Source organism: Balaenoptera musculus, chromosome 5 (assembly GCF_009873245.2).
Source record: "Balaenoptera musculus isolate JJ_BM4_2016_0621 chromosome 5, mBalMus1.pri.v3, whole genome shotgun sequence".
Classification (NCBI taxonomy): domain Eukaryota; kingdom Metazoa; phylum Chordata; class Mammalia; order Artiodactyla; family Balaenopteridae; genus Balaenoptera; species Balaenoptera musculus.
The window spans coordinates 104,379,468-104,407,204 of record NC_045789.1 but is presented as its reverse complement, the minus strand read 5'-3'; the positions used below and the strand labels follow the sequence as shown (position 1 = coordinate 104,407,204).

The following is a 27,737-nucleotide window of genomic DNA, read 5'->3' as shown; positions in this document are numbered from 1 at the left end:
CACACATGCACAATTTATTCTTTCCTGGGTCAGTAGAGCCGTCCTGGCCGTCCCATCCGCAGGACCCCAGGATCTTCCACTCTTCCTCCACTGAGGGAAATGCATCTTTGGAAGCTGACCCCCGTGTGTCCAGAATGCGTCCTGGGGTTCCGTCGGTGCAGGGGTGGGCACTGCTTTATGCTGCAGAGTTGGAAAGGGAGAGCAGACAGTTTACTGCCAGGAAAAAGCTATGGAGCCCAAGGGCTCCTTCAGATGAAGCATGATCCGGGCTTGCTCTGCTCATCTCAGACACTCCTGCAGAGACAACTGTGCACTGGTCCCGGACAGAGAACTCGGACAGGGTCCTGCAGAAGGGGGTCTGAGAGGAGGGCCCACCTGGTGCTCCACTGCACACGACTCAGGCTTAGGCAGGACGGCTGGGTCACATCATCAGCCCCAATTTATTCCCTAGTGTCACCCTCTGAGACTTGGAGCTCTGTGAGGTCATAAAATGTCTCCGGGAATTTCTGGCTTCCCAGCACCGAGCCCAGGGCTCAGAGGATGTCTCTGGATGGAGTGAACCAAGTGAGTGGGCTGAGTGGGCTGTTTCCTGCCCACCACAGGAAACAGAGGGTTGTGGGAGCAGAGAAGGAGCTGAACCTGCAAAACCACTTTCTGGACATTACTTGACACCAGATGCATTGATAAATTTGGAGCCAATGATCAGTAAATGCTTTCTAAAAGCCGGGTTTCCTTTACATTATACTGCCCAGGCACCACATCCAATGCCCTCCATCATGCCTTCCCTGAGAAGGACACCACGTGAAAACACGTGGGCATTAACCAACTCCCATAGCATCCTTCGTCTGCTCCCCAGAGCTGCCGGTGTCATGACTGCAGTAAATGGATCCAATTCACAAGGAAAGAAAGAGGCCACGGGGAGGGAGAGAGAGCTGGGGCCCACGGGCTTATCAACACTGGAGAACACACCTCCTACCTGCTTCCCACATCCAGTAGGAACCTGAGCCTGTGTAATCCTCCTTTCTTAGGAGTGCTCAAGCCTGGCCACCTCTCCCTAATCTCACTTACACTATGTAAGTACAAAAATTCACATGGAATCTGGCCAGGGCCAATGCTCTCAAGCGAGGATGGGGAGGAGAGGGCACGGGAGGGAAAGAGGACAGGTCTCCAAATTTCCACAGCAGCAGGACCTGCTCCATCCGTCTCACTGCCGGGGCCCTTGGCCTTGAGGCTTCGCTATTTACAGAGCAGGGACGCTCCACCCTGTGCCCAGATGTGACGTGTTCTGGAGTCACTGCTTCACCGTGATGTGAAACCCCAGGTGTCCCAGCCAGCGTGAATCAGCAGGGGACTGGGGCGCTGTCCCATTCGTAGCAAACAGACAAGCTGTCAGTGAACAAATCCGTCTGATTCTCGCCTGCACAGTGCTGGTGGCCAGCCAGTAATGCACCAGTGAGGCTATACCAGGTCTGAAAGTACTGACATCTGCCAGACTGATTGGTAAACAGCCACTGCCCAAGGGCCCCTAACTGCCCAGGAGCTGCCCAATCCAGCAACCAAGGGGGTTAAGGCCTGGTCCAGCAGGGGCTTCAGGGACCCTGCTCTCAGCTCATGGCCAGCCATGTCTCAAGAAATTCCTGTTGTTAATGATTTTTAACACCACCCCATTCATAAACAGATAGAAAACAGCTGGAAGGAAGGAGATGCAGGAAGATGCAAACAGTAAAAGCTTCTAGGGAGGGCAGGGAAGAGATCGGGCAGGGGAGTGGGGAGGGAAGGGGAATGTTCACATTTTATGTTTCTCCAAAAGGTCACATTTAAACATTTTACAATGAAATGGTATTCATGACTTTTTCTTCAAAGAGAAGAGTGTTTGCACCAGGCCTGCACAGGACACAGCCATGCATGTGCTCTACGCCCTCCCTCACCGCCTTGGCACACGCGGGGCTCCCTGCCTGCTGTGCCTCTGGCCCCATCTTTGCCTCAGGAGTTTGGGACTGTCCTCTTGGGTCCTTCCTCTGTCAAGTCCTTCTAGAAGCCCACCTCCCATAGATAGGGAACTGCCTCCCAACTGAGTGCCCACAGCATCTTGTCCATGGAGGGCAGCTCCCCGCTGGGACACTGCACCCCGACAGTCTAGTGACTGAGGGTCTGTCCACCTGATTAGAGCTTGAGACCAGGGGCTTCTCCACCTCTTCATCCCCTGGCGGTGCCCAGCTCAGGGTCTGGCACCCCGTGGGTGCTGGTTTTAGGATCACAGTATCATCGTTCATCTCCGTACATCCCCCAGCACCCAGCACCAAGCCTGGACGCACTGGCCATGCGGGAAGCATGCTGAGTGAAGAAGTGAGGGACGCAGGCATGAATAAGCGAATGGACAGGAACGTCTGGGCCTCGGTTTTACAGACCAGCGAGGACCTGGAGGGAGCGTGCGCGTGGCCTGGGGAGAGGGGGAAAGGGACAGCCCCGGACGGCAGGCTCACTCGTGTCTATGACTCGCAGGCCGAAGTGGGACAGCATCAGGACCATGTTCAGGTTCTCAAACTCCTTCTCCAGGACGACCCCGTAGGTCTTCAGGCCGGCCAGCTCCACCTCCAGCCTCTGCTGCCGGTTCTAAAAGAACACCAAAGTGTTCAGGCAGCTAGCTCCAAGACTTTCCAATGGAATGAATGAATGAATGAATGAATGAATGAACAAACGAACAAGTGAATAAATAAGTATATAAATATGTATATAAGTAAATGAGAAAGTAAATAAGTAAATGAACAATAAATAATTAAAAGTAAATGAGTATATAAGTAAATAGGCCCCAAGTAGGTAAGTAATCGAATAAACAATTAAACAAAGAGGGTCTTGCAGCTGCTCTTGTAGGGCACACACAGAATTCATGAAAATAGTCAATCATCTCCCCTCCCCACCTCCAATAAGTAAAAGAGCCACCCCACCGACACAGCCCCCACTTGTTAAAAACCCTATTACTTCATGCTGGACCCTTTATATCGCTCAGTATCTCACTCACCCTCCTGCTGAGGATGTGTCCCCACCTGGGAAGCGAGGTTCCGGGGTGTCAGTGGCCTGCCCCAGCCCCCTGACCATGGAGGGGAGCCCAGACCCACAGCTGGGCCTGATTTCCGAGCCAGCCCTTCTCATGCTGCCATCTGCAGGGCCCTGGGGGCCAGGATGACATGGGGCAGCCCCAGGGCAAGGGCTGTGTGTGCAGTGGGTGGGCTCCCACCCTGGAGAAAGCTTGACTGTGTGCCCCACCCTCGGCCCCTCCCAGCATCCCTGGGAGGCAGGCGTGGTTGTCCTCCTCTAAGATGTGGGCTGGGAGTTCAGTGAGATGCCTTGCTAAGGAGGTCCCGGACAGTAAGGGACACCCCTCCCCACCCCGGCACACACTCTCCCTGCCGCCTAGGCTGCTAAGCGAGGAGCCCTGGCAGGGCTGATTTCCAGGGACCTATGTCAGGGGGGTCATTGCACGATGGCTTCAGATAACTGGGGTATTTCCTTTTTTTTTAACCATTCACTGTTCTTCAAAGTTCTTTAACAAAACTACACTCAAATGAAACAGGAATGGCGGTGGAACTTTGGGGTGCACAGAAGTGTGGGATGAAGAGTCTGCTGGAGGCATTGGAGGGGACAGCCCCAGAGGGCGATGCTGTGATGCCCATTGGTACCCTGCCAGGTGGATCAGCTCATTTAATCGCTCACAACCACCCCACGGGGCAGACCTACTGTTCCCCCTAGTGGTGCATGGAGAGACTGATAACCGGGGAGGTGAAGAAATGAAGAGGGGAGCTCGAGGCACACAGCTGGGGGCAGAGCCTGGATTCCAACCCCAAGAGCCTGTGCTCGGAACGACAGCAGATGCCACCTCCTTTCTGGACCTCTTTAAGGCTTGTGCTTGTTAAGTAAGCATCAGACTTCTAGGAATCCCTCCCCAGGGAGCTCAAGGACGAGTGTAAAGACTGACAAGAGTGTTCACTGCGTTATTATAATATAATGATTGGATGTAGCCAAAATGCCCACCAACTGGGAAACGGGAATCCATTATGGTTCATCCACATAATGACATATTTTGCAACCATGAGAGGCAATTCATACAAGGACATCGAAGGAGATGTGAAAATGCTTACCTACCATGGAATGAAATGGCAACCGTAGGAATCAAACTGTGTGGTTTTTATTCCAATTTTTCCTTTGTCTCTGTCTCTCTTCCTACCTACCTACTTATCTCTACCTATTTAGATAAATACAGAGATACATAAATATATAGATAATATACAAATATATTTATCTATGTAAACAGATTTAGATATTTGTGGAAAACAAGACTAGAAGATGCTACACAAATGTTAATGATGCTTCTCTAATGATTGGATTTCATTTTTCTGAAAATTTCAAATTTCTTCTGAAATTTCAAAATTTTCTTCAAGGAATATAACTTAATTTTGTAATCAGAATAAAATAACACATTTAAAAATTGTGACTTTATGCATGGTTTCACCTCATCTTCTCTTTGCTTTCATCAAAACAGGTACCACCCATCAATGCATAAATGTGCATACACTTGCCAACTGAAAATTATTCACAATCCGCACCAGGCAACCCTCCTTGCGGTATGTGGTCCAGACCACCTCTCATGGAACAGGATGCGAGCAAGGATGCTCGTCACACCCTAAGCTGGTGCAAACCGGGGCCCCCAGCGAGGGGAGTGGGCCAGGGGCATGCAGTGGGTGCAGAAGTAGCAGGCCAAATGCCACGGGGCAGCGTGGATGAACACGGAGCCTTGCGTGAAGCAAGCACGCAGCACGAGAAGGCTCACAGCACAATTTCTCTACATTGAAAACACAAACACTCCGTATTTTACAAGAATATATAACAAGTATGCTCTAGCAGGAATGGTGGGGAGGCGAGTAGCACCTTGGTTTGTGATGCGTTATTTCAATCGGACCACATGGTCTTCTTCCCCTGCTTCCCGACCCCACCAGGTGGGGCCCTGAGCTGAGCAATTGGGCTACAGAGATGGGACTGGGCGCTTCCCTCCCGAGAGCCTCACCTGGAACTCCAGCAGCTGCCTCTGCAGGGCCTCCTGCTCTACTTGAGCTCTTTCTAAAGTCTTCCTCAGCTCTCTGAGCTCAAATTCTTTGACTGGGAGGAAAGGGGAGAGAAGGCCGTTTTTATCTATTCTTTCCATCAAAACCTCCCCTTCTCTTTGAACTGCACCTCACACAGGCAACAGCTGGGACCCTGACATGTACAGGGCGTCCTCAAAACCCTTTTTGATATTGCCTATTTCATTCTGATAATATAAAGGACACCTATCCATTGGGGGAAATAAGAAAGGAATAAAGAAAAACAGCACCTTCCTCTTGCCTGCCAGAGGTAACCACTGTTAACATTGGCACAGATTCACATATGCATAATTTTATAAATATAGTTGAGATCGTAGGGAAGTTATGAAGAACTTGGGTCTTGGAACCCATCCCATCTCAGCTCACTGTCTATGCAACCATGGGCAAGTTACTTAACCTCCCCATGCTGCACTTTTCTCATCTTTAAAAGGAGGTGATACTATAACCGAACTCACAATTAAAAGGTAATTTGTATAAACTTCTTAGACCTGTGCCTGGCTTACCGGAAGCCCTCGGTTATTTCCCATCTGATTATTTATTATCTTTACTTATTGTTATTCTCGTAGTTGCAACCTTTCTTTTTTTTTCTTTTTTTTTGTTCCACTTAATATTATAACCTATTATGTAGGTTGCTCTTACTAGGATTATAAAACCCTCGGTCACCAAAGTTACTAGGGAGTTGTAGAACTTGACTACTCACTTTTCAGAAGTTTAAAGATGAACTCTTGCAAGAAACATAAGTCAAGTGAAGCAAAACTCGTCTCTGGAATCAGGCCTCTGAGTGGAAGTGGATCAGGGCACTCAGCTTCCTCCTCTGAGTCCCCTTTGTTCAAATTCTGACCTACCTCTCCCTCCAGAGGCTCCAGATGCTTCAAGCACTCGGCAGAATCTTTTTCAAATTCCCCTAAAAAGCAAAGAAATCCCGTGTCAAAGGTCAGCCCCTTGAGCAAAAGATGAGGCGGCTCCTCGGGGTCTGGCCCTCTGTCCAGATATGGGCAAGCCATCCCTTCCGAACCCCAGTCCCTGCCCAGGTCTCCAGATGTACAAGAAGAATGTACTGGGACCAGTGCCAGATGGAGGGCAGCAAGGGAGGCTTCCTGGAGGAGGGGTCCTTGACTGAGACGGGTATCTTTTTTCCAAACACTTCATTGAGATCTAAATCACATACCATACAATTTACCCATTAAAAGTATATACTTAAATGTTTTTTAGTATATTCAGATATGTGCAGTCACCACCACAATCATTTTTTAGAACATATGCATCACCTCCCCAAGAAAACTCTGGTTCCGTTTAGCCATCACCCCCACTCCCCAACCCTCCCTCAGCCTTAGGCAACCACTAACCTGCTTTCTGTCTCTACAGATTTCCCTATTCTGGACATTTCATATACAGGAAATCATACAATCTGTGGTCCTTTGTGACTGGATTTTAACTTACCATGTTTGTTTTCAAGGTTCATCTACATTGTAGTACATATCAGTACCTCACTCCTCTTCAGGCTGAATAATATACCACTGCATGAATGGACCGTATTTTGTTTATCCATTTATCAGTTGATGGATGTTTGGGTTGTTTCCACTTTGGGGCTACTATGAATAATGTTGTCATGTACATTCATAATATTGTGTGAACATATATATTTCGTTCTCTTGGGTACATACCTAGGAGTGGAATTGCTGGGTCATACAGTAACTAAATTTTTGAGGAACTGCCAGACTGTTTTCCAAAGTGGCTGCCCCATTTGACATTCCCACCAGCAGTGAATCAGGATGTGATTCCTCCACAGCCTCCCCAGCACTTGCTATTATTCACCTTTTTGATAGGGTTTTGAAGGATGAATAGGAGTGAGACCCAGTACACAGAGGTGGGAAGGCCATTCCTGGAGAAGGGCAGCTTGAGGGGAGATGAAAAGAAATTGCAGAGCAGGGAGCTACAGGGAACCATTAGCAGTTTGAGATTCCTGGAAAGTAAGGGGGGAGGTAGGGAGTTGCTTATCCGCTACAGCCCCCAAGCTCATAATAATAACACAGTGGACACCCAGAGTGTGCCGGGCATCACAGGATTAACTCATTTCCTTACAACAGCCCTGTGAGGTCAGTATTATTATCATTATTCCCAATTTTGCACTTGAAAAAATGAAGGCAGTGGGCAGAGAGTTCAGCCAAGGTGATAAACACTGTAAGTGGCAGAGCAGGGATTCAAACTCAGGTCCTTAATGGTGACAGGGTGCTGCCCACCTAAGATGTCACCAAGGCGGGGATGACTGTTGTCACCACAGAAAGGAGACATCAAGTATTAAACTGCCAGAGCCTCCTATGGAGGCAGAAGGCACCCTAGTGGCTGCCCAGGAATGGGGAGTGACTGCTCACGGGGATGGGTTCTGTTGCGGTGATGAAAATGTTCTAAACGTAATTGCAGTGGTGGTTGCACATATCTGTGAATATACTGAAAACTACTTTCTGTGGGTGAGTTTTATGGTGTGTGAATTAGATCTCAATAACACTGTTAAACCAAAGAGCTCTGGGACCTTGCCGCATGCCTGCTCCCCACCCTGGTTTTGCTGAGAGGGAGTGGAGAGCCGGGGAGGGGACCGCTCAGGTTCTTCTGGGGCGGTGACAGAAGGAGCAGGCGGTCCCTGGGCTCACTCTCATCTCGAGGGGTTGGGGGGATCCCAGGCAACGAGAGCCACATGAGATCCTGCTCTGAAAGGATGAGTGGCTAATGCCCCCTCCCATCAAGACCGAGACTCAGAGACCCAGAGACTCAGATACCGCAGCTGCTCAAAGCCCTGCTTTCCAACAATATCACAGCAATTAAGGCAGACATGGAAACGCTCTTGAGAGCCTGTTAACATAAAACTGGTAGGCGGTTTAGGGAGAAGACGAAGCAAGGCGTGCCCATGTCTGTTTCCCTTTAAATAACTGCAAAGGCCCTCAGAGAGTTACATGGAATCAGAGCCACACGTATCTACAGCCTCATGGTCCCCCAGTACATGATTTTATAGATTTTGAAATGAGCCGTAATCCTCTCCAGCAGGTAATTTACACAGTATAACTCTAGGCATATGGAGTGCACACATTATACTCAGTTTCAGGTAATGAGATTCATTTTTACTTTCATTGCCATTATTCACCTTCAACAAGACATTACTGAAGACAGTTTATTTCCTTACAAACCCCAGACAAAGGTGAGCCTCCTGTACATGTGTGCATTCCCTCATCAAATGTTTATTGAGACTCTACTATGGGTAAGAGATATGTCCTAAACCACATGGCTCCTTCCTTCCAGGAGAACAGACGTGTGTGTGTGTGTGTGTGTGTGTGCGTGCACACACAGTCATGACTGTGTGTGAGTGTGTCTTGTGTCTCTGCATGTATGTGCACACACACATGTTGCAGGGTGATGGTGACAGTAGCAGGGGATGATAATTATTAAGCAAAGGGTACATGTCACACCCTCAGGAGCCCCCCACCCCATGTCTGAAACCAGGAAAGACTTCCTGGGGGAGGTGACATCTCAGCTGAACCAGGCCTGCACACGGCTCTGATATCCATCTTCAGAAGAGCCCTGTGAGGCAGGCGATTTCAACCTTACTTTACCAATGAGGTAGTGGAAGCACAGAGAGGTTAAGTAAGTGGCCCCAGCCCACTCAGCAAGCACAGTGCAGAGCAGGGGCTGCACTGAGCAGAGGCTGGTTACCTGTGAGGTTCTGCAGGTGCTGCTTCCCCAGCAGGTGCTCTCGCTTGTTATGCAGGGAACTGAAGAACTGCCTGCAGGTCCGACAGTACAGGTCATCATTCTCATCCCCCTGTGGACCGAGACGGTTTCTGGTGAGCAGGGAGGAGGCGGGATCCCGCCTTCTCTGAACATAAAATTAGCTTAAAACGGCAGATGGGCTTCAGGCGGGCCAGGCTGGATCTTGCTAGTCCTCTTTTCACCTGTGAGATCGCTTGCCGGGTTGAGGCTTTTCTGAGCACAGCTGAGAATTTCAACTCATCCCAAGGCCTCTGTCACCGAGTGAGAGAGAAAGTGTTAGGAATGTGGCAAAGAGGGTACGACAGGGAGGTTTTGAGAATTGGTGGTGTTGTCTGAGTCCACAACCAATTCTGAGTTTTTCATATTTTCAAAGAGTTCGCTTTGAAAACATGAACAAAATGAACTCTGTGACTAAATGACAAAGATGTGTCCTTTTATCAAAATACATATGTACTAACCTGTAGGTGCTCATATGTCCATGGACTATTCTGGAAGATGCACTAGAAACTGGTTGTAGTGGATGCCTTGGGTTGCAGGGATGGGGCGGGGGAGTGAGGGCCTGGGGCTCTGTGCACAGAACCCACCTCTCATTGTAAACCTTTGTGCACTGTTTGCATTTTTTTTTTTTACCATGCACGTATATATATATATATTTTTAATATAGAATACATAGTTTACCTTTTTATTAGTTTTTTTGGGGGTAAAGGAGACTTTTTTTTTAAAGATTTTTTTTTAATTTGAAGACCACGGTTTTGTTTTGTTTTTGTTTTTTTTAAATTTTTATTTATTTATTTATTTTGGCTGTGTTGGGTCTTCATTTCTGTGCGAGGGTTTTCTCCAGTTGCGGCGAGCGGGGGCCACTCTTCATCGCGGTGCACGGGCCTCTCACTATCATGGCCTCTCTTGTTGCGGAGCACAGGCTCCAGACGCGCAGGCTCAGTAGTTGTGGCTCACGGGTCTAGCCGCTCTGCGGCATGTGGGATCTTCCTGGACTGGGGCGCAAACCCGCGTCCCCTGCATTCGCAGGCGGATTCTTAACCACTGCGCCACCAAGGAAGCCCACGTATATTATTTTTAAAAGAAAAACAGTTAATTAAAAAAAAATAGAGCTGTATGTATTTGCTTACATTTAGTTCAGAGATGTAAAAACTCCCCAAGCTCTGACAAGAGATGGTTCCTGTCACAGACTTGAAGTGTCCCCTGCCGCCCTGAGAGCTGGCGGGGACCTGACCATGCTCAGGACACTGCCACTCACTCTGCTTCTCAGGAATCCTCTCCCGCATCAGAGGGGCACTCCTTCAGCCCAGATAGGTGCCCCCAACTGGAAGAGTGTCTGTAGGGTTCCTTCCGCACCCTCTGTGAGGCTTGCCTCCGCCTCTCACTAAATGAGCAGAAAGACCTGCTAAGAGAGGCCAGGAGCAAGGGGGCCCCAGGGAGCTCCACAGCGGGAAGATGAGGAGGGCTGGCAGAGGGAGGGGGACTCGTCAGGAGGGAACTTCACGGAGGAGAGAGAGGCCACTGCCGAGAAAGGGCCCCAAATGCTCATCAAGGCCGGTGCCAAGACATCAGAGCGAACATCCAAGCTGCACGTACACCTCAACAAAAAATTCCATCCTCTCACTTTTGCTTATAGAAATACGTCATTATTGTAAAATTAATCGCACGTAGCCCAGGGTGGTGGGGCTGAGCCTTCTAGGTTTGGTGACCTTTTGAACAATTATGGGAGGGACCCAAAACTCATTCAGGTAATCCCTAGTACAAATCCTTTCACAACCTGAAGCCAAGACTAGGAACCACTGTCAAGAGAAGATGAATCACAGGCACCCAAGAAAAAGTGTCCAAGAAAAACAATAGCCAGGAACCATTTATCCTGACCATTTCTCCGTAAAAGTGTGAGGTCTTCATCTATGAGAATCAGTGCATGTTTCCCTTCAAATTCAACTAGAGCAGCTGCACTTTCATTGGGTACCAGCCGCTGAGCTACTGGCCCTTGGCCTCTTGGCTTCGTGCCCCTGCATTACCAGGTATTAACAGGGCAGCCCCATAAAGAATGTGACACACGGTCCCACCTACACTGGTGGACAGAGATATGAGACGTGAAACAATAACAGTGACTAATATTTTCAAGCCAGGCATGGACACTGCATGACCGTCGGCTCTTACATCATTCACAGTCATGTTCTGAGCTATATTTTGTTATGAGGAAGGCCAACCTCAGCCTTGACTAAGGTCACAGAATGGGTGAGGAAGAAAGGCAAGGATCTAAAAAAGCGTGGTGCCTGCTGGCCTCCCTCCATGGTGGGTGGGGGACATGGTGGGTAGGGAGATGGACGCCAGGTCATGGAAGGCAATGGGGAGCCAGCGCAGGCTCCAGGGAGAGGATGGCTGGGTTGGTGGGAGAGTAGCTGGCTGCGCAGAGCAGACCCCTTCAGGGGGAGGGGCTGCCGGCGGGACCTCCACTCATGTGGCTCCTTTCATAGCGGCTCCAGCCTGGGCCACAGAGGGCTGACCTTTCAGGTGGACAATGGACACAGGAAGTCCTTTGCCCTCTAAGTCTCAAATCATTTTCTAATGATAAAAGGTGGTGTACTTCAAACAATGTTTAAAGCTATTATAAATGCATGTTGAAAGTAACAGAAAAGGGGGGGTGTAAAGTGAAAGTAAAAGGTACCCAACTCCCATTTCTACTCACTGTACTACAAGAGCTTCTTGTGTAGCCTTCCAGAACGTTTCAATGTAAACACATCTGCCCCTTAAGATTCACTTTCAATTGTTCTTCATTTGTTAAATATATATATTTCATCATCAATTAAATTCAGAGGGGAAACACCTACAAATGACACCTTAGCTCAGACCACCTGACAGCCCTGGTCCCCACTGCCGTGTCCTCGTCCCCACACGCACACTGTCTGCTCCAGGCGTCCTGAGCTGCTCAGGGTCCCACACACACACTGGGCTGCTTCCCATCTCCCCGCCTTTGCAATTCTCATTTCCCCAGCCTAGAGCTCCCTCTGTGCTTCATTTCCATCCGGCCAGCATTTCCTCTAGGAATTTCCCATTTCTTCTTCACGAGCATCATCTCAGAATCACCTGCCCTGAGACTGACTCGCCCAGAGTCAGGGGCCGCTCTCACCGTGCACGTGTGTCCATCACAGCAGACCCTGGTGTGAAGTGTTGCACACTTGCCAGTTTCCCCTGAACAGGAGCCGTCAGGCTGTGCTTCACCCACCTCTGCATCCTCAGCCTGGTCTCCCACCTCCCACCGAGCTGGGCTCAGTACATACTTGTCCAAGGAACACACAAAGAAAGGCCTCCATAAGGGACTGATGTGTGAGCCACACTCCAGCAATGCATGAAATCCTGTGCCCGGATGCTGTGGTTTCCTGGGGCTGCCATAACCAACTACCACGAACTGGATGGCTTAAAACAACAGAAGTTTACTCTCTCATAGTTCCGGAGGCCAGAAGTCTGAAATCAGCCTCACTAGACCAAAATTAAGGTTGTGGCAGGGCTTAGTTCCCTCTGGAGGTGCTGGGGAGAACTGTTCCTAGCCCTCTTCCAGCCTCTTCTGGTGGCTGACGGCTTCCTTAGCTTGTGGACGCATCACTCCAATCTCTGCCAGTGGTCACAAGGCTTCTTCGTCTTCTGTGTCAAATGTCCCTCTCCCTCCCTCTTGTAGGGACACTTGTGACTGCATAATTCCCCTCCCTCAAGACCTTAACTTAGATCACAACTTCAAAGACCAACCCGTTTTTTGCCATATAAGGTAGCATTCACAGGCCCCAAGGATTAGGACCCAGATATCCTTTGGGAGGGACCATTTCTCAGCCGCCCATACCAAATGAGGGTGATTATTTTAAAACCACATCCCCCTGCCCCCCCAGCGAATACTTACGTCAATTGCTGAGAAGTCAAGGCCCTCGCTCTCAAATTCACATCCTAGTGTACCTGTTCCTGATGGAGAAAAAAACAGCATCATTTTACAAAGCATCTGTCTCAGAAAAGGCCTCAGCCTTATTGCAGAAGCATCAACACAAGGGTCAGAAGCGCCTTCTGAGGCTGAAAAGATTATCCTAAGAGGTCTTCATGCTTCCTGCTGGAGGATCAGTGCTTGACTTCAGCTGCTCAATTCAATAGAGGTCTGAAAATCCCTTATTATAAACCAAGAGGAAAAAACCGGATACCTCTGACTTCAGTTATAAAACACCTGGCCAGGTACGGAATGAAGATGAGAGAGAAACAAGGAAAACGTAAACAATTCATTTTTTATTAGCATGGCAGAATCCAGTGGTATTTTTAAAATTATTATAATTATTATATTTTTATGTAGTAAACTTTTAAATTTACTGTGTTTTAAATAAGACAGAAATACATCTTATTTAAAAACCAAGCTCTCTTGGAGCGGCCTTTCTTTGTAACACGCCAGCTTGTCATGTGATGACAATCTACAATAATCACAAAAATAAGAAGCAGCAGAACTCCAGCATGGCTGAAGGATTAAGCACGATGCGGTGTTCTCCGCGAAGCCTGACATAGCATTCTTAGGGAGAAAAGTATGAACGGGGAATGACAGCTGCTCATGGGGAGACCCTTAGCCAGAGGTCTCAGGGCACAATCGGCTTAGCTTTGACATTCAAATGAGGACCGGAGGCCTCACAGCTCCCTCAGAACCATCCGACATCCCACTCTGCTAATACTAATTATATGCTAGACCGGTGGTTTTCAATGGATTATTTTTAGCTGCAGGTGCTTGATTGAAAACAAATGTTAAGAGGAAACCCAAGAAACACAATGGGCCCGAGTGGAGCTGCCTGTGGACCAAGCAAGCCCTCTGCTTGTTTTTGTAATTAAGTTTTATTGGCATGCGGCCTCACCCATTCATTAACATATTGTCTACGCTGCTTTCCTGCTACAACCATAGAGTTGAGGGGTTGCAACGCAGACTACAGGGTCCACAGAGAGTAAAGTGTTATCTAGTCCTTTACAGAAGTTTGCAGATACTCTCTCTGGATGGAGCTGTGGCGGAGGGGGGAGGCTCGTGCCCCAGTGCCAAGGGTATGAAGCACGAATACTTGCTGAACTCGCTGTGTGCCAGGCACTGAGCACCAAGCTCCTATGGTTTAACTCGTTTGATCAGCACCAGGCCCTGTGCAGGAGGTCCTATTACAGCCCGACTTTCTATATGAGGAAACGGAGGCACTAAATGCTTTAGTGATTTGTGCAAGGTGGCAGAGCCAGGATTTGGATCCAGGCATTTGGACCGCTGAGCCCACACCTGACCACTATGGAGGCAGCGCTCACCCAGGCCCAGGCGGGAGTGAGAAGCGGCAAAGTGGAGAGCTGATGGGCTCTGGCGGGATGCCGGTCAGCCCCCAGCATGGGGCGTGCAGGAAGAACCCTCAGGACGGACAGTGACGGACCCCGCACCACTGGTGAGGACACCCCAGCTGCCCTGAGGCCATGTGCCCCTTGGAGGGGAATGTGCCACGGGTGGGGTGGCAGCCCTGAGTCTAAATGTAAAATGGGCCTCTGGTGGGCACTGCAGTTGATACAGCTTCCAATAAGGATGGCAAAGACGGTGAATGAGAAGCCACCTCCATGGTGAAGGCAGGGTCAGCAGACAATAAATGGAGTTCGCCTCTCTGCCTTAGGCCTGCACCCCCAGAGGCACACTCTGAGACAAGGATTTTGGTGCAAGTGGGGTTTTTTTGGGACAGTGATCCCAGGAAATGCTGGTAGAGGAGTGGGGAAGTGGGTCGGGACGGGGAGAAAGCCAGTATGGGGGCCCTTGCTGAGCAGAGGCCACTACAGTCAATAGGGCGCAGTCCCACCAGGAGCCTCGAGGGGGCGCACGGGACACATCTCAGCATGGCAGGTTGCGGGAGTTGCGGTGTTTACCTGCCATTCTTGCCATTCCTGTGCGCACTGGTTTAGGGATGCTTGGTGTGTTGATTCCTGACACATCAGGCCTGACTCCAGTTGGGCAATGCCGGGGCCTGCAGTAGGATGCTGTTGGCACGTGGGGACGGTAGATGCTATGGGGACATGGACCCCCAGCGTAATCAGAGTGTGGTCCCTGCACCAGCAGCCTCGGCAGCCCCAGGGGCGTGTTGGAAATGCAGACCCAGACCTGCAGGGTCAGGAACCTGCATTTTAACAAGACTCCCAGTGATCCAGGGTACTTTCGAGTTTGAGAAGCAGTGAGTTCCATAACTGCGGGTTCCTTTCCTCTTTCTAAGGACTAAAATGTAATCACTGGCCCAGCACTACCTGACCGTTCTCTGACGTTCCCGAGAAGGAGGGAATGAGATGTCTCCTCTTTAATCAGGTACAAGATGTGTCTCATCCCGGCCAGAAGAGCCGCAAAGGGAGACCATGATGCTGGCTGCTTTGTTCGGGGCGTGGCTCTTCCCCCAGCTTTGCGGAGGTATAATTGACACGTTTAAAAATGTATATACTTAAAGTGTTCAAAGAGGATCTACTCAGTGAATTCAATACACAATGGGGAAAGGATAGTCTCTTCAATAAATGATGTTGGGAAAACTGGATAACCACGTGCAAAAGAATGAAGTTGAACACTTATTTTACACCATACACAAAAATGAACCTGAAATGGATTAAAGACTTAAATGTAAGACCTGAAACTGAAAAAACTAGAAGAAAATGTAAGGAAAAGGCTCCTAGACACCAGTTTTGGCAATAGTGCTTTGGATATGACACCAAAAGCACAGCAACAAAAGCAAAAATAAACAAGTGGGACTACATCAAACTAAAAAGCTTCTGCGCAGCAGTCAGCAAAATGAAAAGGCAACCTACAAAACGGGAGGAGATACCTGCAAACAGTATATCTGACAAGGGGTTAATATCCATAATATATAAGGATGTGAATGCTGACCAAGGCTGAGACTAACACAGAGCATTTTTCAAATGTCACTTCTGCCGTAAAACATCCCATAGCCTCAGGCCTGGGAGGCAGAAGCTGCAGCCCACCCCAGCCGGGCCCCACTCACCGCACAGCGCCTGCACTTTGTGCGCTGCCCGCCTCCGCAGGAAGGCTCGGTAGGCCTTGGAGCTCTGGTAGGCCTGCAGCTCTCGGATGTAGCGCTGCTTGTCCTCAACTGCCTCATAAACATACCTCTGGAAGATAGAGCACAGAGATTCTGAGACTCTCCTAATCCGGGGGAGGGGGGGCGGCTGGAGGTGTCCTCTTGTCCAACTTGCCTCAGTCTTTCTAGGATGGTCCCAAGAAGCTATTGCTCATCTTCTACTTGCATACCTGCTGGGATGGGAACCTCACTACCTAACAGCAAGTTCATTCCTTACTTGAATGATGGAGACCACAGAAAGTTTCCCTTCCAATCAGTTGGAATCTGCCTCCCTGTGGCTTTTACCATCCTGCTAGGTGTGGTCTGATGACTGCAGAGGAGGGTAGCACTCAGCTCCCCTCCCCGCCTTGAGGGACCTTACACTTCTATTCAATTATCACACAAGCAAACATCAGTGGTTAACTCTGTGCAGGGTCCTGGGTGGGGCACTAGTGATAGAGACGAATCAGACCCAGCCCCAAGCTACCCCATCTGCTACTGTTTTCCCTCCATCAGTAACACCTGTCTCAACCTTCCTCCCCTGGCCAGATTTTACTAATCCTTCAAGATCTATCACAGGACATTTACCTCCTTGAGCATCTTTCTCTGATGCCCCCAGGTTGACTCAGGGCACTCCCACACTGGTTTAGGTGCCTCCTGGCGACCCCCTGCCCCTGGTACAGACCTCTGTACCCCTCACCATGGATTGTATGCGTCCACTTCGGGGGTCCCGACAGCCTAGACTGTGAGTTCCTTTAAGGCAGGGACTTGGACTCATCTCCAGCCACAGAGGCTGGCACCAGCTGGTATAACCCAGGGACAACCAGTGTGTGTGTGTGTGTGTGTGTGTGTGTGTCTGTGTCTGTGTCGCCAAAGGTCACTCTAAGAATACTCGTCAAGTAATTATTATTCACAGTGATTATTTACTTTATGCACTTGGTAATTTGAAATAAATTATCACGTTAAGTAAAAAACTTTTAAAGCATTGATGTGTTGAACTGGTCCTAATAAAGTATGGAGCTGACAGTCCCTTAGATGGCCTCTTTCCTCAGGCTTCTGGACCCTCTTTCCACCTGGCATGTGGTGCACGGCCTCTGTCTCATTCCTGCAGGGACTTGAGTCTCACCGAGGGGACAACTGACAACGCTGTAAGGCAGGGCTTTTAAAAGATTTGAAGGAGCTCCAGGCATGGCAGCTGGGGTGCAGAGAGAGTAAAGAATTTCTGAAATTATGAAAATAGCTTAGAGACTCCCTAAAACCTTGGATCAGAGGTTCTGCCCCTCGCTGCCCCATAAGAGCTACCCTATGCTTTGCAATCACTATGCTTATTTCAAAGCCAATTGTAATTTTTGCTCAGCCCCTCAGACTGGCATGTTAGCGGTTTAAGCCGTTGTAGCAGGTGGGGACTAAACCTAACCATCCTCACCCAACTAAACCAAGGTAGTTTTGCTTTGACCTCTTTTACATTTCAGCAGGTATGTGTGGTGGGAACATTTCTTCCCCACTCCCAATGTTTCCTTCTGTAAGGCGGAAGCGTATCCTCTGGCCTCTCCTGCACTGCCCTCTCCTCCATGTGGGAGGAGGGGTTTATCTAAGGGTAAATTGGGAGCCAGAACCAGAGATGCTTGGTGGAGCCCCGCCTCTCTCCTCCCCCGAGACCTGCCTCCAGCAGAGAGCCAGGGCCCCAGTCTGCTCTTAGCCAGAGTCGGGGTGGGGGGGCCTGCCCAGACTGGGACAGCCAGGGCTCTTCCAGTTGTCTCACTGGCTACTGGATCTACTTCCTGAGTGGTTGCAAACCTGAGTAGCAAGGAGAGGAATGTTATTAGTTGACACCACGCCCCCAATTTAGGATTTCACGGGCTTGGCCAAAAAGTTCGTTCGTGTTTTTCCGTAAGCTGTTATGGAAAAACCGAAATGAACTTTTTGGCCAAGCCAAGTTAATTTGAAGCAAGGGTTTTCTACAGCAAAAAGTTGCAAGTGCAGGGGTTTAAAGAAGCTCATGTCAGAGTCTTTGCATTTAACCCAAAGAAATGACACTCCAGAGGCAGCGGGCAGTTGTGGGAAAAGTATGGGCTCTGGGGTCAGACATACTTAGAAGGAGTTTGGGAGGGATTTTGTAGGAAGGGATGCTGAAGCAGGCGTGTCTTGATCCGTGTGACTGGAATGTGGGGTGGGGTGGTGGCAGAAGTTGACATTGGACATGAATGCCAGGGTAAAGGCATGACTGTATCCCCTACGTTAGTGTTTCTTCCCCTGTGACCCCAGAACGTACTTCCCTAGGAGGCTAACAGGTGCTCTGTGTATAAGGGGTTCCATAGTGGAATTAGTTTGAGAAAGCCTCACAGGAGAGATGACAGAGATTCTCACACCCCTAGAGTGCTCTGCCCCGTCTCTCCTTCCACACCTCCTTCCAGGAGAAAACGGACCTCACCTGAAATATTTTTAAGTGAATAAAATTATATTAAAATGCTCCAAAAAGAATTCCTGCAGGGGGAAAAAAGATCTGTTTCACTTGATTTACTCCAGAATTTCCTAAACTTATTGGACCATTTAGCCATGTTTCATGGATTCGCCCTTCCTCCTGACACAGTTTGGGAGATGGTGGACGCCAAAGCCACAGAGACCAGTAATTGCTTTTAAGGGGTGGGGTGAGAGGCACCTCCCACCTGCCTTCTGGCAAGTTCCCTCTGGCTCCAGTGTGAAAAGACGGACCAGGAGGGAACAGCCCCTAATCAAGGCCGCAGACAGCTAGGCCCACTCCTCTGCTCATTCCACGCAGAAAAGGACTTACTTGCTTTTTCTCTTGGGGCAGCTGAGCCCACTGAGCGGCCAGCATCTTCGTGATTTCCGTGAAAGGCAGATCTGGGTGCCTGGCCCTCAGGGGGTTCCTCTGCTCATTGAGGAATATCACGTACCTGTACCAGGATTGGAACAAACACAACAGCTCTGAGCTACCGGCTGGAGGGGAGGCTGCAGGGCCTGCTGCAGCCACTTCCACTTTCAGGTTTTCATAAAAATAAACAGTCATGGGTTTGCCCATATTTTTCAATCTAACCAGTGAAATGGAGGTTAATAGAAAAGGAGAAAATATTTGAATGGCTGGCTTATCCAGAGACTGATGGAAGACCTAAGGGAGACCCCCCCCGATGGGAGGGGCATGAAGACTGAGTGGGCAACTCACTCAACCCACCTGAGCCTCAGTTTTCCCCTCTGTGTAATGGATACAACACTGCTCATGAGGTTGTTGTGCAGCCCAAATGCTCCAGGTACAGGCCCCCTAACCCTCCTGATCAGGGATTCGGGCTGAGGGAGAGGGAGAGAGGCTGTGGGCATTGGGGTGAGACAAACCAGTCTTTGGAACAAAAGCCACGTCCACAGGAATTACAGGAAAACTGAGAAAAGACCTTCACCCTTAGAAATGTGCGGACCCTGAGGATAAAAGACAAAAGCGCACAAGCTTCCAGAGGAGCAAAGTGACCCTCAGAGCAGTGGGAAGTGACTGGCCTGGGGCCTCTCTTCTGCAGCCTCCGATGGCAGGGGACAAGGGATGGATGGTCTCAGTGCACTTGGTTGGGGGGGGGGCGTTTTGAGCCTTGATGAAGGTTAACTAGCTCGCCTGAGGCCACGAAGCATCCACATCTGCAAGCCTGAAAGGGAAACCAGACCTGCTGGCCTCACAGCCACCCCCTTTCCTGTCTGTGAGCCAAGCCCAGCTCTCCTTTGGGCATCAGAACCTTATTCTAGCTTAAAGAACTAAACAACCCTCCCTCACTCCCTGGGGTGTGAGGCCCCATAACGATCAAGGGCCCTGAAAAACAGATAAAGGCTGAGATGGGATAAGAGGCCATCCAGGCCTGGCACACAGCAGAGGCCACATGGTGAGCCCAAAATGTTACCTGAACATCCGTCAGGTAATCTCCCCATCTTACCCTGTCCTAGGAGCGCGGGGAACAGGAGGCTCCCTCGGGGGTTTCCTTTTCTTGCCTTTAGGCCAGCCCCCTTTCCTTTTCTGAAAGAGTAATACACAGAGGAGAACCTCAGGATTGTCAACAATGATTTACCATATTCGAATCACAGCCTACAATACGGCAACATACTAAAGTGTCCTCGTCACATTTTACCCACGTGGCCTCTGACCTCCTGGCAGCTCTGCGGCGTAGCAATAATCGTGCCCTGAAGATGAGAGAACCGAGGCTTGGAGGACATCATCACTGCCCTGGTGTCCCCAGAAGGTGGGGGAGCCGGAGACATTCCCTCCCATTGTGTTATGACTGCATGCGGACATTGGGCGCAATCAAGAAAGCAACATGAGGTTTCAGTAACTCGGTTCACAGCGGGTGGGGCCCAGCCTCAGCACTGGGGACAGGGCGTAAACATCTGAGCTTGCCTGGTGCTCAGCCTGGGTTCCCATCTCAGCTCTGCCACTTACCTGTTATGCGGCCTCAGGTAAATTAGTAACATCCCCATGCCTCCGTTTCCCCACTTGTAAAATGGGGATCATAAAAGTCTGAACCTTGTGGGTTGCAGTGAGGATTAAATGTGGAAATATTCATGTATTTCTTAGAACAGAGCCAGGCACCTAGTAAGTGCTCATTAAACGCAGGCTGCCACAATCGAAGGCAGACCCCTCCTGTGGCAGCCAGCTCTTGGCAGGGAGACCCAAGCTGCCCCTCTCTCTTCCATTCACTGCGTTTCTTGGTTCATCAACAGTGCCTGTGCCCTTGCTGCCACTGAGGCCCTGTGCCACGTTCGGAGGCTAGAGGGCTGAGTAAGACACAGACCTGGCCCTCAAGCAGCCCAGTCTGATGCATGTAAATAATGGCAACAATTCATTACAGGGATAACAGTTACCGAACGACAGCCTGGACACCCTTCCATTCACGTCTCAGTTTCAAATTTTCCTAAACCAAACACACACACACACGCCACTAATGGTGGAGAGTAATCAAAATGTGGCCTTAAAAACCTCTGTTTCAGCTGTTTCAGCTTTCCAGTTTTCAAAACTCCCTCCCAGACATGCCCATTGTGGCCTTTCCAGGGCCAGGAGACACGAAGTCGGTCAGTGGCCCAGCAGGCTGGCTGGGTGAGGATCTGGCGCTGCCACAGCCAGGCCACATGTGCTGGGGACCAAAGGACGGAGGAGGTCAGGGCAGCAGCTGGCATGGGCACTTGAGGAACAGGAGGGTAGAGCTCGGGCCAGGCAGAGGCAAAGAGCCAGGCTAGTAGCCACGTGTGTGAGAGAGAGAGAATGCTGCAGAGCACCTAGCAAGGTGCCGGGCAGGCTGTAGGTGCATGACAGAAATGACACTCAGAAATGACAAGAAATGACACTCTCCCTTCTTCACTTCCTTGCTGATCCCTGGAGTCTGAAAGTGAAGGACAAGCCGTTCAGAACCCTGGAGAGCTCCCGGGTCCTGCGGTCAGCTCTGATTCCGTGTAAGAAAAACTGAAACCATTTCTACAGTCCATGTCACTGGGAGCTTTCCAACACACACGTTCCTGAATTTGAGTCTCACATTCCCCACCAGAAGCAAATATTTCAATCATCCCACGCCACAGGAAGACACTCAGAAAGAGGAATGACTTGGCCACTTGGCCACTTGGCGGCCTCTGTTAGAGCCGTGCCTTCCGAGGGAGACCCCACAGCTGCCTGGAGGCACGTGGGATGTGGACCGGCTCACCCAGCCCTGCCTCACAGCAGCCACCTCCTGTCTGCCTGCTCAGCTCCTCTGCCGTAGCACACGGAGGAAGTTGTTTGTTTGTTTCTAATTGGAGGAAACACTTTCATTTATTGGTATTTATTGTACTTCTCTATATTTTAGTTTCATAAGTCAAAACTAAAAATAAAAATGCTTATCATTTCACTGCCATCTTTGGTCCTTTGTCTCAGGTTCTTTATTAAAAGAAAATCCTTCCTGAGTGTTTTCTTCGTTTGCCTGGAAACCATAGTTACAGAGACAAAGGCACTTGGGAAGGCTGCAGGGATACTTTTCTCTGAAGCTTTTTGTTCTCGCTGAATTTCTCACACAAGATTTATACCAAATTGACTCTGCCCTAAATAGAGCCACGTACACAGTGAGCTGATCATTAGCACAAGGTGTTACTACATGGAGAGCATTTCCCACACACTCAAGTACATTAGTTTAAAAGGAAAAGCAGAAGTAGAACATGATTGAGCAAGGAAAGACTGATTACAAAAAAGTGCAGTCAGCAGGAGAGCAGAAAATCAGTGGATTGGCAAAATTCAAGGGGAAAAGATCCATTTCAATTGGATTCTTGACCAGCACAGAACTTTCATGTTCAGACTGTAACAGACAGTGAATTTTGGATATTTGGTTTTATACACAGAATTTTCTTTTACAAAGAAAATGTCCATTGGGAGTCAGCAGGGTGTAGCAGAAGGTATGAGGGGCTTGAGTGACAGATATGGGCTCACTCCCTGGCTCTGACACACTCTAAGTCTGAGCCCCCCTTACCTCTGCAGCTCCTAACTGTGACACAACAAAAGGCAGCACTGGGGTGGGTTTGTAGAGGGCCAGAACAGTCCCAGCACATAGCAAGGCTCAATGCATGTATGTTCCTTCTCCTTATTGATAAGGTAAAAAAAACTCAAGAACATACCAATGAACAGGATTCTACAAGGCAACTGAGCAGATCTCAAGGAGAAAAATATTTCAGTTTACACAACTAATCACGTCAATCATTTGGGAACCAGATCAAAGCTCAGATGATGATTATAATCATGGTTGGGAAAAGGATCTTGGCCCCAGTGGTTTTACAATCAACTCCCCCAGCAAAGTCCAGGTCCTGGTTATTTTCTCACTTAGCCACACTGTGCACTCCACTCCACTCCTCACCAGCTGCTTTTCCTGCACAGAGGATGAATGGGGGTCATCTCCCAGGTGAGAATGGCTCACCTCACCCCAGAACCTTCACCAGAAACCCCACGTTTCCTGGAGTAGTTAGGCTCAGGAGCCAAGCTCTTTGAGATCGAATCCTGCTCTGCCATTTACTGTGTGACCCTGGGCAAGTTCCTTGACTTCTCTGTGCCTCACAGGGTTGAGAGGGTTTGAAGAGACAATGCCCAGGAGTGCCAGCCTAGAGCTCGGAGCACAGAACACACTAAACATGCGGGTGTTATCACTCGTGTTACGATGCCAACGCAGCACGTGAGGCCCTCTGTGCCTGCCCTGGACCGCACTTGCCTTTGGCTCCTCTGAGCCCTGCTCCTTCGGGTCCCCCGGTTCAGGCAGCACAATGTGCTGAGTGGGCAGAGACACCAGGTCCCGGCAGCGCGTCTGGATCACGGAGCTCCCAGGTAGTAGGCTGCCTGTCCCATTTGGAGATGGGAGAAGGAATTCTATGGGCACTAAAACAGCAAGAAACGGCCGCATAAGGTCAGAGACATTGAAATCACCACCACCCCTAGAGTCAGTCCATCCAACACAGGCACTCTGCGATATGCCATTTGTGTTTTCAAATGCCCACAAGTGACAGCAAATGCCTAAAACCTGAGTTGGTGGTCATTTCTCCGGGGCACAGATGGTAAGGACAGGGGAGGTGCCACACAGAAACAAGTCACTCCCTGTGAGCAGGACAACCGAGCTGGCCCTCAGGTCCTGCTCTGTTGGACCTGCCTCACGGACCCTCGCCCAGGGGAGCATCATGGTTAGAAGTGTGGGCTCTGGACCCAGACCGTTGGGGTTCAGCCCCCAGGTCCCATGAGTCAGCTTCACGCCAGCAGCAACTCACTTCACCTGCCGGGACCGTGGCTTCCTCTTCACAATGTTAGGGCAAACTCCAGACCAACTTCACGGAGTTGTTGAAACGCCTATTCACACCCTAGGTATTTACAGGATGCCTGCTATATGCTGGGCACGGCAGACAACAGCACATAGAACAGACAGATATCCAGTCCCCCTGGAGCTTACATTCTGAGGGTGGGGGATTAAACTAAAACGTGTAGGGTCCTCAGAGCAGCACACAGCCCTCAGTAGGTTCTCAGTAATGTCACTGTTATTTTAGTGACATTTTAAATTGGTGCGTTTACAGAAAACTATCCTTTGAGAATGTCAAGAATGTTATCTGCGGTCAAGTTATCCCCTGATCCCCTGTGAAGTAGGCAGGATGGTAATTATGATCCCATTTTACAGATGGGAGAGAGGTGGGAATGGGACACTACATAGCTCAGATCTATTAGATGTATGCACGACCTACACACACACACACACACACACACACATGCACACACACGCACACACAACCTGTTTGTAGATGGAGAAACTGAGGTGCCTGGAAGCAAAGTGATTCCAGAGAGAAGCCTAGAATCACACAGGTGGGAAAAGTCAGGTGAGATCTTGAACCCAGGTCTCCCAGTTGCCAGCCCAGCGGTCTGTCCTCCTCCTCCAACCTGCACCCCCTATGGTTCCTCGTGCGGAGGGTAAGGTAATAACTTTCAAGTGACCATGCTCAAGAGTGACCCCATCAGTATCCCATTAAGTACTACTTAACAACCACAATGCAGGCCCCCTGCCAAACAGCTCCAGACGCTGACTTGTCTTAGAGTGAGGAAAGACAGGAAGGAATCCACTGACTTCCCCCTCAGCTTCCTGGGAAGGGGAAGTGTGGCAAATAATGAGGACAAAGCCCAGCATTCTGGAATTTTCTTTGGCTTGTATCCACATGGCCAAGCCTGGTCCAGGCCTTGTAATCCATCACTAGGACTGTTCTTGTTTTTTAAAATGGTATTTCTGTTTTGAATCATAACTCGTAGGTATGGCTCAGAAATGGGGGGGGGTACCCACGGGTGATGGTAAAGGGTAGACAGTGCCCCTCCCTGGTCCTCCAGCACCGAGTCCCCTCCCTGGAGGCTACCGGTTAGGGGGCTCTTCACATGCCCTTCCAGAGCTAGTCTGTTCATTTACAAACACTTCTGTCCCCCACACAATGGCAAACTAGTTGCACTGCACTAAATTTACTTCTTTCATTTACTATGTCTTTGAGTTCTTTCTGTACCAGCCCATTTACAGCCGCTGCATTTTCTGGTGAATGGGCCACAGAGCAGTTAGCGGCCCCTAGTAACAGATGCAGGTTACTCCTAGTCTTGCACACATAGCATTTCATGCATGCAGTGGACTCTCTAGAAATCCGGTTGCTGGGTCAAAGGGCATGTGAGTTTGTAATTTAGATGGACCCTGGCTGGCACATACCCCTCCACAGGCTGGACCCACTTCACGCCCACCAGCAGCGTAGGACCTGGCTTCCTCCTGAGGATCCCTGCCTCTGGGTCCACAGGTGAAAATCTCACCACCTCCCTCTCTGCTCATATCACTCTATGGCTCCCCCTGACTTCGGCATGGAGTCCAGGCCCCCTAGTCTGGTATCTGAAGCTCCAGGAGGCTGGGCCCTAATGACTCATCCAGCTGCATTCTCATCCAACTGATATAACTGACTCCAAAAGGTGGTGATGAAAATGTATGATAATCAGACCCTTTATGCATATTATCCCGTTTAATCTTCAGCATGACTCTGATTACCATGGCAATACCCACAGATGGAGAAAGAAGTTCAGAGAGGTCAGTGACCTTCCCAAGTGTCCACAGCAGGGCAGGGCAGATGGGGCCCTCCACACTGGGTTGCCTACTCTTCCCATCTCCCCAGCCATCTCACCAACAAGCAGAAATCCTCTCCCATCTAGTACAGCCCGACTTCTGATGCCCTGATCCCACTGAGCGCAGCCCCAAATCTCCCCTGCCTTGCCTTCACCCTTTTCCAAGGATCCAGGAACAGCAGGAAGGAACCCATTTGGAGGACAGCTCCCAGTCGATTCATTCATTCAGTGGACAGACATTAGGACCAGTGCCAGGCCGCAGGCAGCGGCTGCAGGAACAGCAGTGGCTGACAATGCAGACTGCAGGGAGCTCTAGGTCAATACCAAGTCCTAGTTCCTTGGAGGGCAAAAGCCATGGTGATTACTTTGCCTAATGCTGAGACTGTGGAATAGTCTATGACTTGCTCAGGCTCTTCAACCCAGAGACAAGTGGTGCCTGCCCTGGGGCACTGGCCTCCCCACTTACTGGACAGTGCAGTGGTCACCCCTATGCCTCAGCCAAAACGTCTGGCCTCAGAGCCAGCTCTGCCACCTATTAGGCACATCATCTCTCGTTCCTCAGTTTTCTCAACTGTAAGATGGGACTACTAAGAGGTGGCATGGTTATTACAGTGCCTGGCTCCCAGATAGCAGGCTATAGCCAAGAACTGGTGGTATTCTAACGTCGTCAGAGTCTGCGTTGGAACGTGAGAATACAGTCTTCAGAGTTCAACTTTAGGCTCGAATGTCACCTGCCCGCAGGTGACAGAAACATATCAGCCAGGAGCAAATTACGGGATTTTCACTAAATTATCATACAAGGTCGGGAAACGGGATTTTCTGCATAAAGGGAAGGTTCTGGACAGAGACCTGAATCTTTCCAGCGTCAGTTTCAACATTTGCACGGTAGACGCTGAAACTCTGACACCCACCGACCTGGGCTCGAATCCTGGTTACTCCCCTAACGACCCGAGGGGCTCGTTCAAGTCACTGAAAGCCCTCTGTTTCTCACTGTGGAGCACAGTCCCCGCCCCCAGGTCGCCAGGGCGTTACACGGGACAGGTGAGTACAGATTCTTTGAGCCGAGCGCGCGGCCCGAGCGCCGCACAACGCAACAGCTCTCCTGACCAGAGTCGCCCGCTGACGCGCACGCGTCCGCCCCCAGCAGCGACTGGTGACCGTGGCGGCGGGCCGGGACCGCAGGCCGGTTCCGGAGCCAGGGCCGCCCCTGCTTCAGCACTGGCGGCCGCGGACGGCGCCGGACCCGCTCTCGGGCGGCTCAGGGGCGGGGAGGAGGTCACCAGAGCGCGGACGGGGGCGGCGGGGGAACAGACGGGCACCTGCGCCGAGGGACGCGCGGGGAACGGACCGGCCCGGCGCAGGCCCCAGTCACGTGTCAGGGCCTGGGCACCGCCCCGGGCATTCACACCCGCGCCGCGGGGCTGGGCTGCACCGGGACGCGCCCACCCCGTCCCGGGGACGAGCCCACCCCGTCCCGGGGACGACCCCCCCCCACACACTCCCGGGGAGCGGGGCGCGCGCGACAGAGGGGAGGGGCCGCAAGTCCAGCCACTGACCCGCAGCCTGGCCGCTGTCCCGCTGCATGTCGCCCGCCCGCCGGGGCCACCACCCCGCGCCGGCGGCTCCGGGCTCGGCCCACCCGGTGCGCCAGCCCAGCGCCTGCCGCTCCGCCCCGCGCCCTCGGCTCCGTTTCCGCCCCGCCCCGCACGCCGTGGGCGGGCTCTCTGGAGCCGTCGTTCCCCGCGCTGCTGCCCGTCCCAGGGGCGCGGGCTTTGTCCGCCTTGGACCGCGTCTGGCCGCTGAGACGTGGGCGGGCGCGTGGGTCGAGAGTCCCAGCCGCGCGGGGGAGCTCCGGGCTCCAGGCTTTCGGAGTAACCGGGGTCTGGGCGGGGCCAGAGCGGGAGAGGCGGAGGACAGGGCAGCCCCGCCCGGCGGCCGAAACCCCGCTTTGGAGCTGCGGGTCCCTCCACCCGCCCCTTCAGTTACGTTAAGTGCCCCCATTTAAACGTCTCAGTATTTTCAAGGCACACGAGAATGCATAATACATTAGCACTGTGGCGAAATTAGAAAATCCATAGCAGCCAGCCCCTCTCGCGGAATCCAGCACCTCAAAGCCAACCACCTGTAAGCCCATTGGAGGGCCTCCCT

At 50.8% G+C, this 27,737-nt stretch overlaps 1 protein-coding gene across 1 annotated transcript; it reads right to left on the bottom strand.

Annotated features, from left to right (window-relative positions):
- Window positions 1-33: 33 nt before the first annotated feature.
- LOC118896002 lies at window positions 34-27,249 on the bottom strand. Its single transcript, XM_036853642.1, has 11 exons — window positions 27,146-27,249; window positions 19,909-19,988; window positions 18,771-18,894; window positions 15,905-16,031; window positions 12,790-12,848; window positions 9,077-9,145; window positions 8,838-8,946; window positions 5,836-6,039; window positions 5,060-5,151; window positions 2,484-2,613; window positions 34-180 (listed from the first exon to the last, which is right to left on the bottom strand). The coding sequence occupies exons 3-11, from the start codon at window positions 18,813-18,815 to the stop codon at window positions 176-178; spliced, it is 840 nt and encodes a 279-aa protein (XP_036709537.1). The 5' UTR covers window positions 18,816-18,894; window positions 19,909-19,988; window positions 27,146-27,249; the 3' UTR covers window positions 34-175.
- Between the last annotated feature and the right edge of the window lie 488 nt (window positions 27,250-27,737).

Excerpts from the sequence above, each read along its gene's own strand:
- LOC118896002 (XM_036853642.1), bottom strand. The coding sequence starts at position 18,815 with ATGCTGGCCGCTCAGTGGGCTCAGCTGCCCCAAGAGAAAAAGCAA. Across the intron at positions 8,947-9,076 it reads CCCGGCAAGCGATCTCACAG|GGGGATGAGAATGATGACCT; the intron begins GTGAAAAGAGGA and ends CTCGGTCCACAG. Across the intron at positions 5,152-5,835 it reads CATCTTTAAACTTCTGAAAA|TCAAAGAATTTGAGCTCAGA; the intron begins GTGAGTAGTCAA and ends CTTTCCTCCCAG.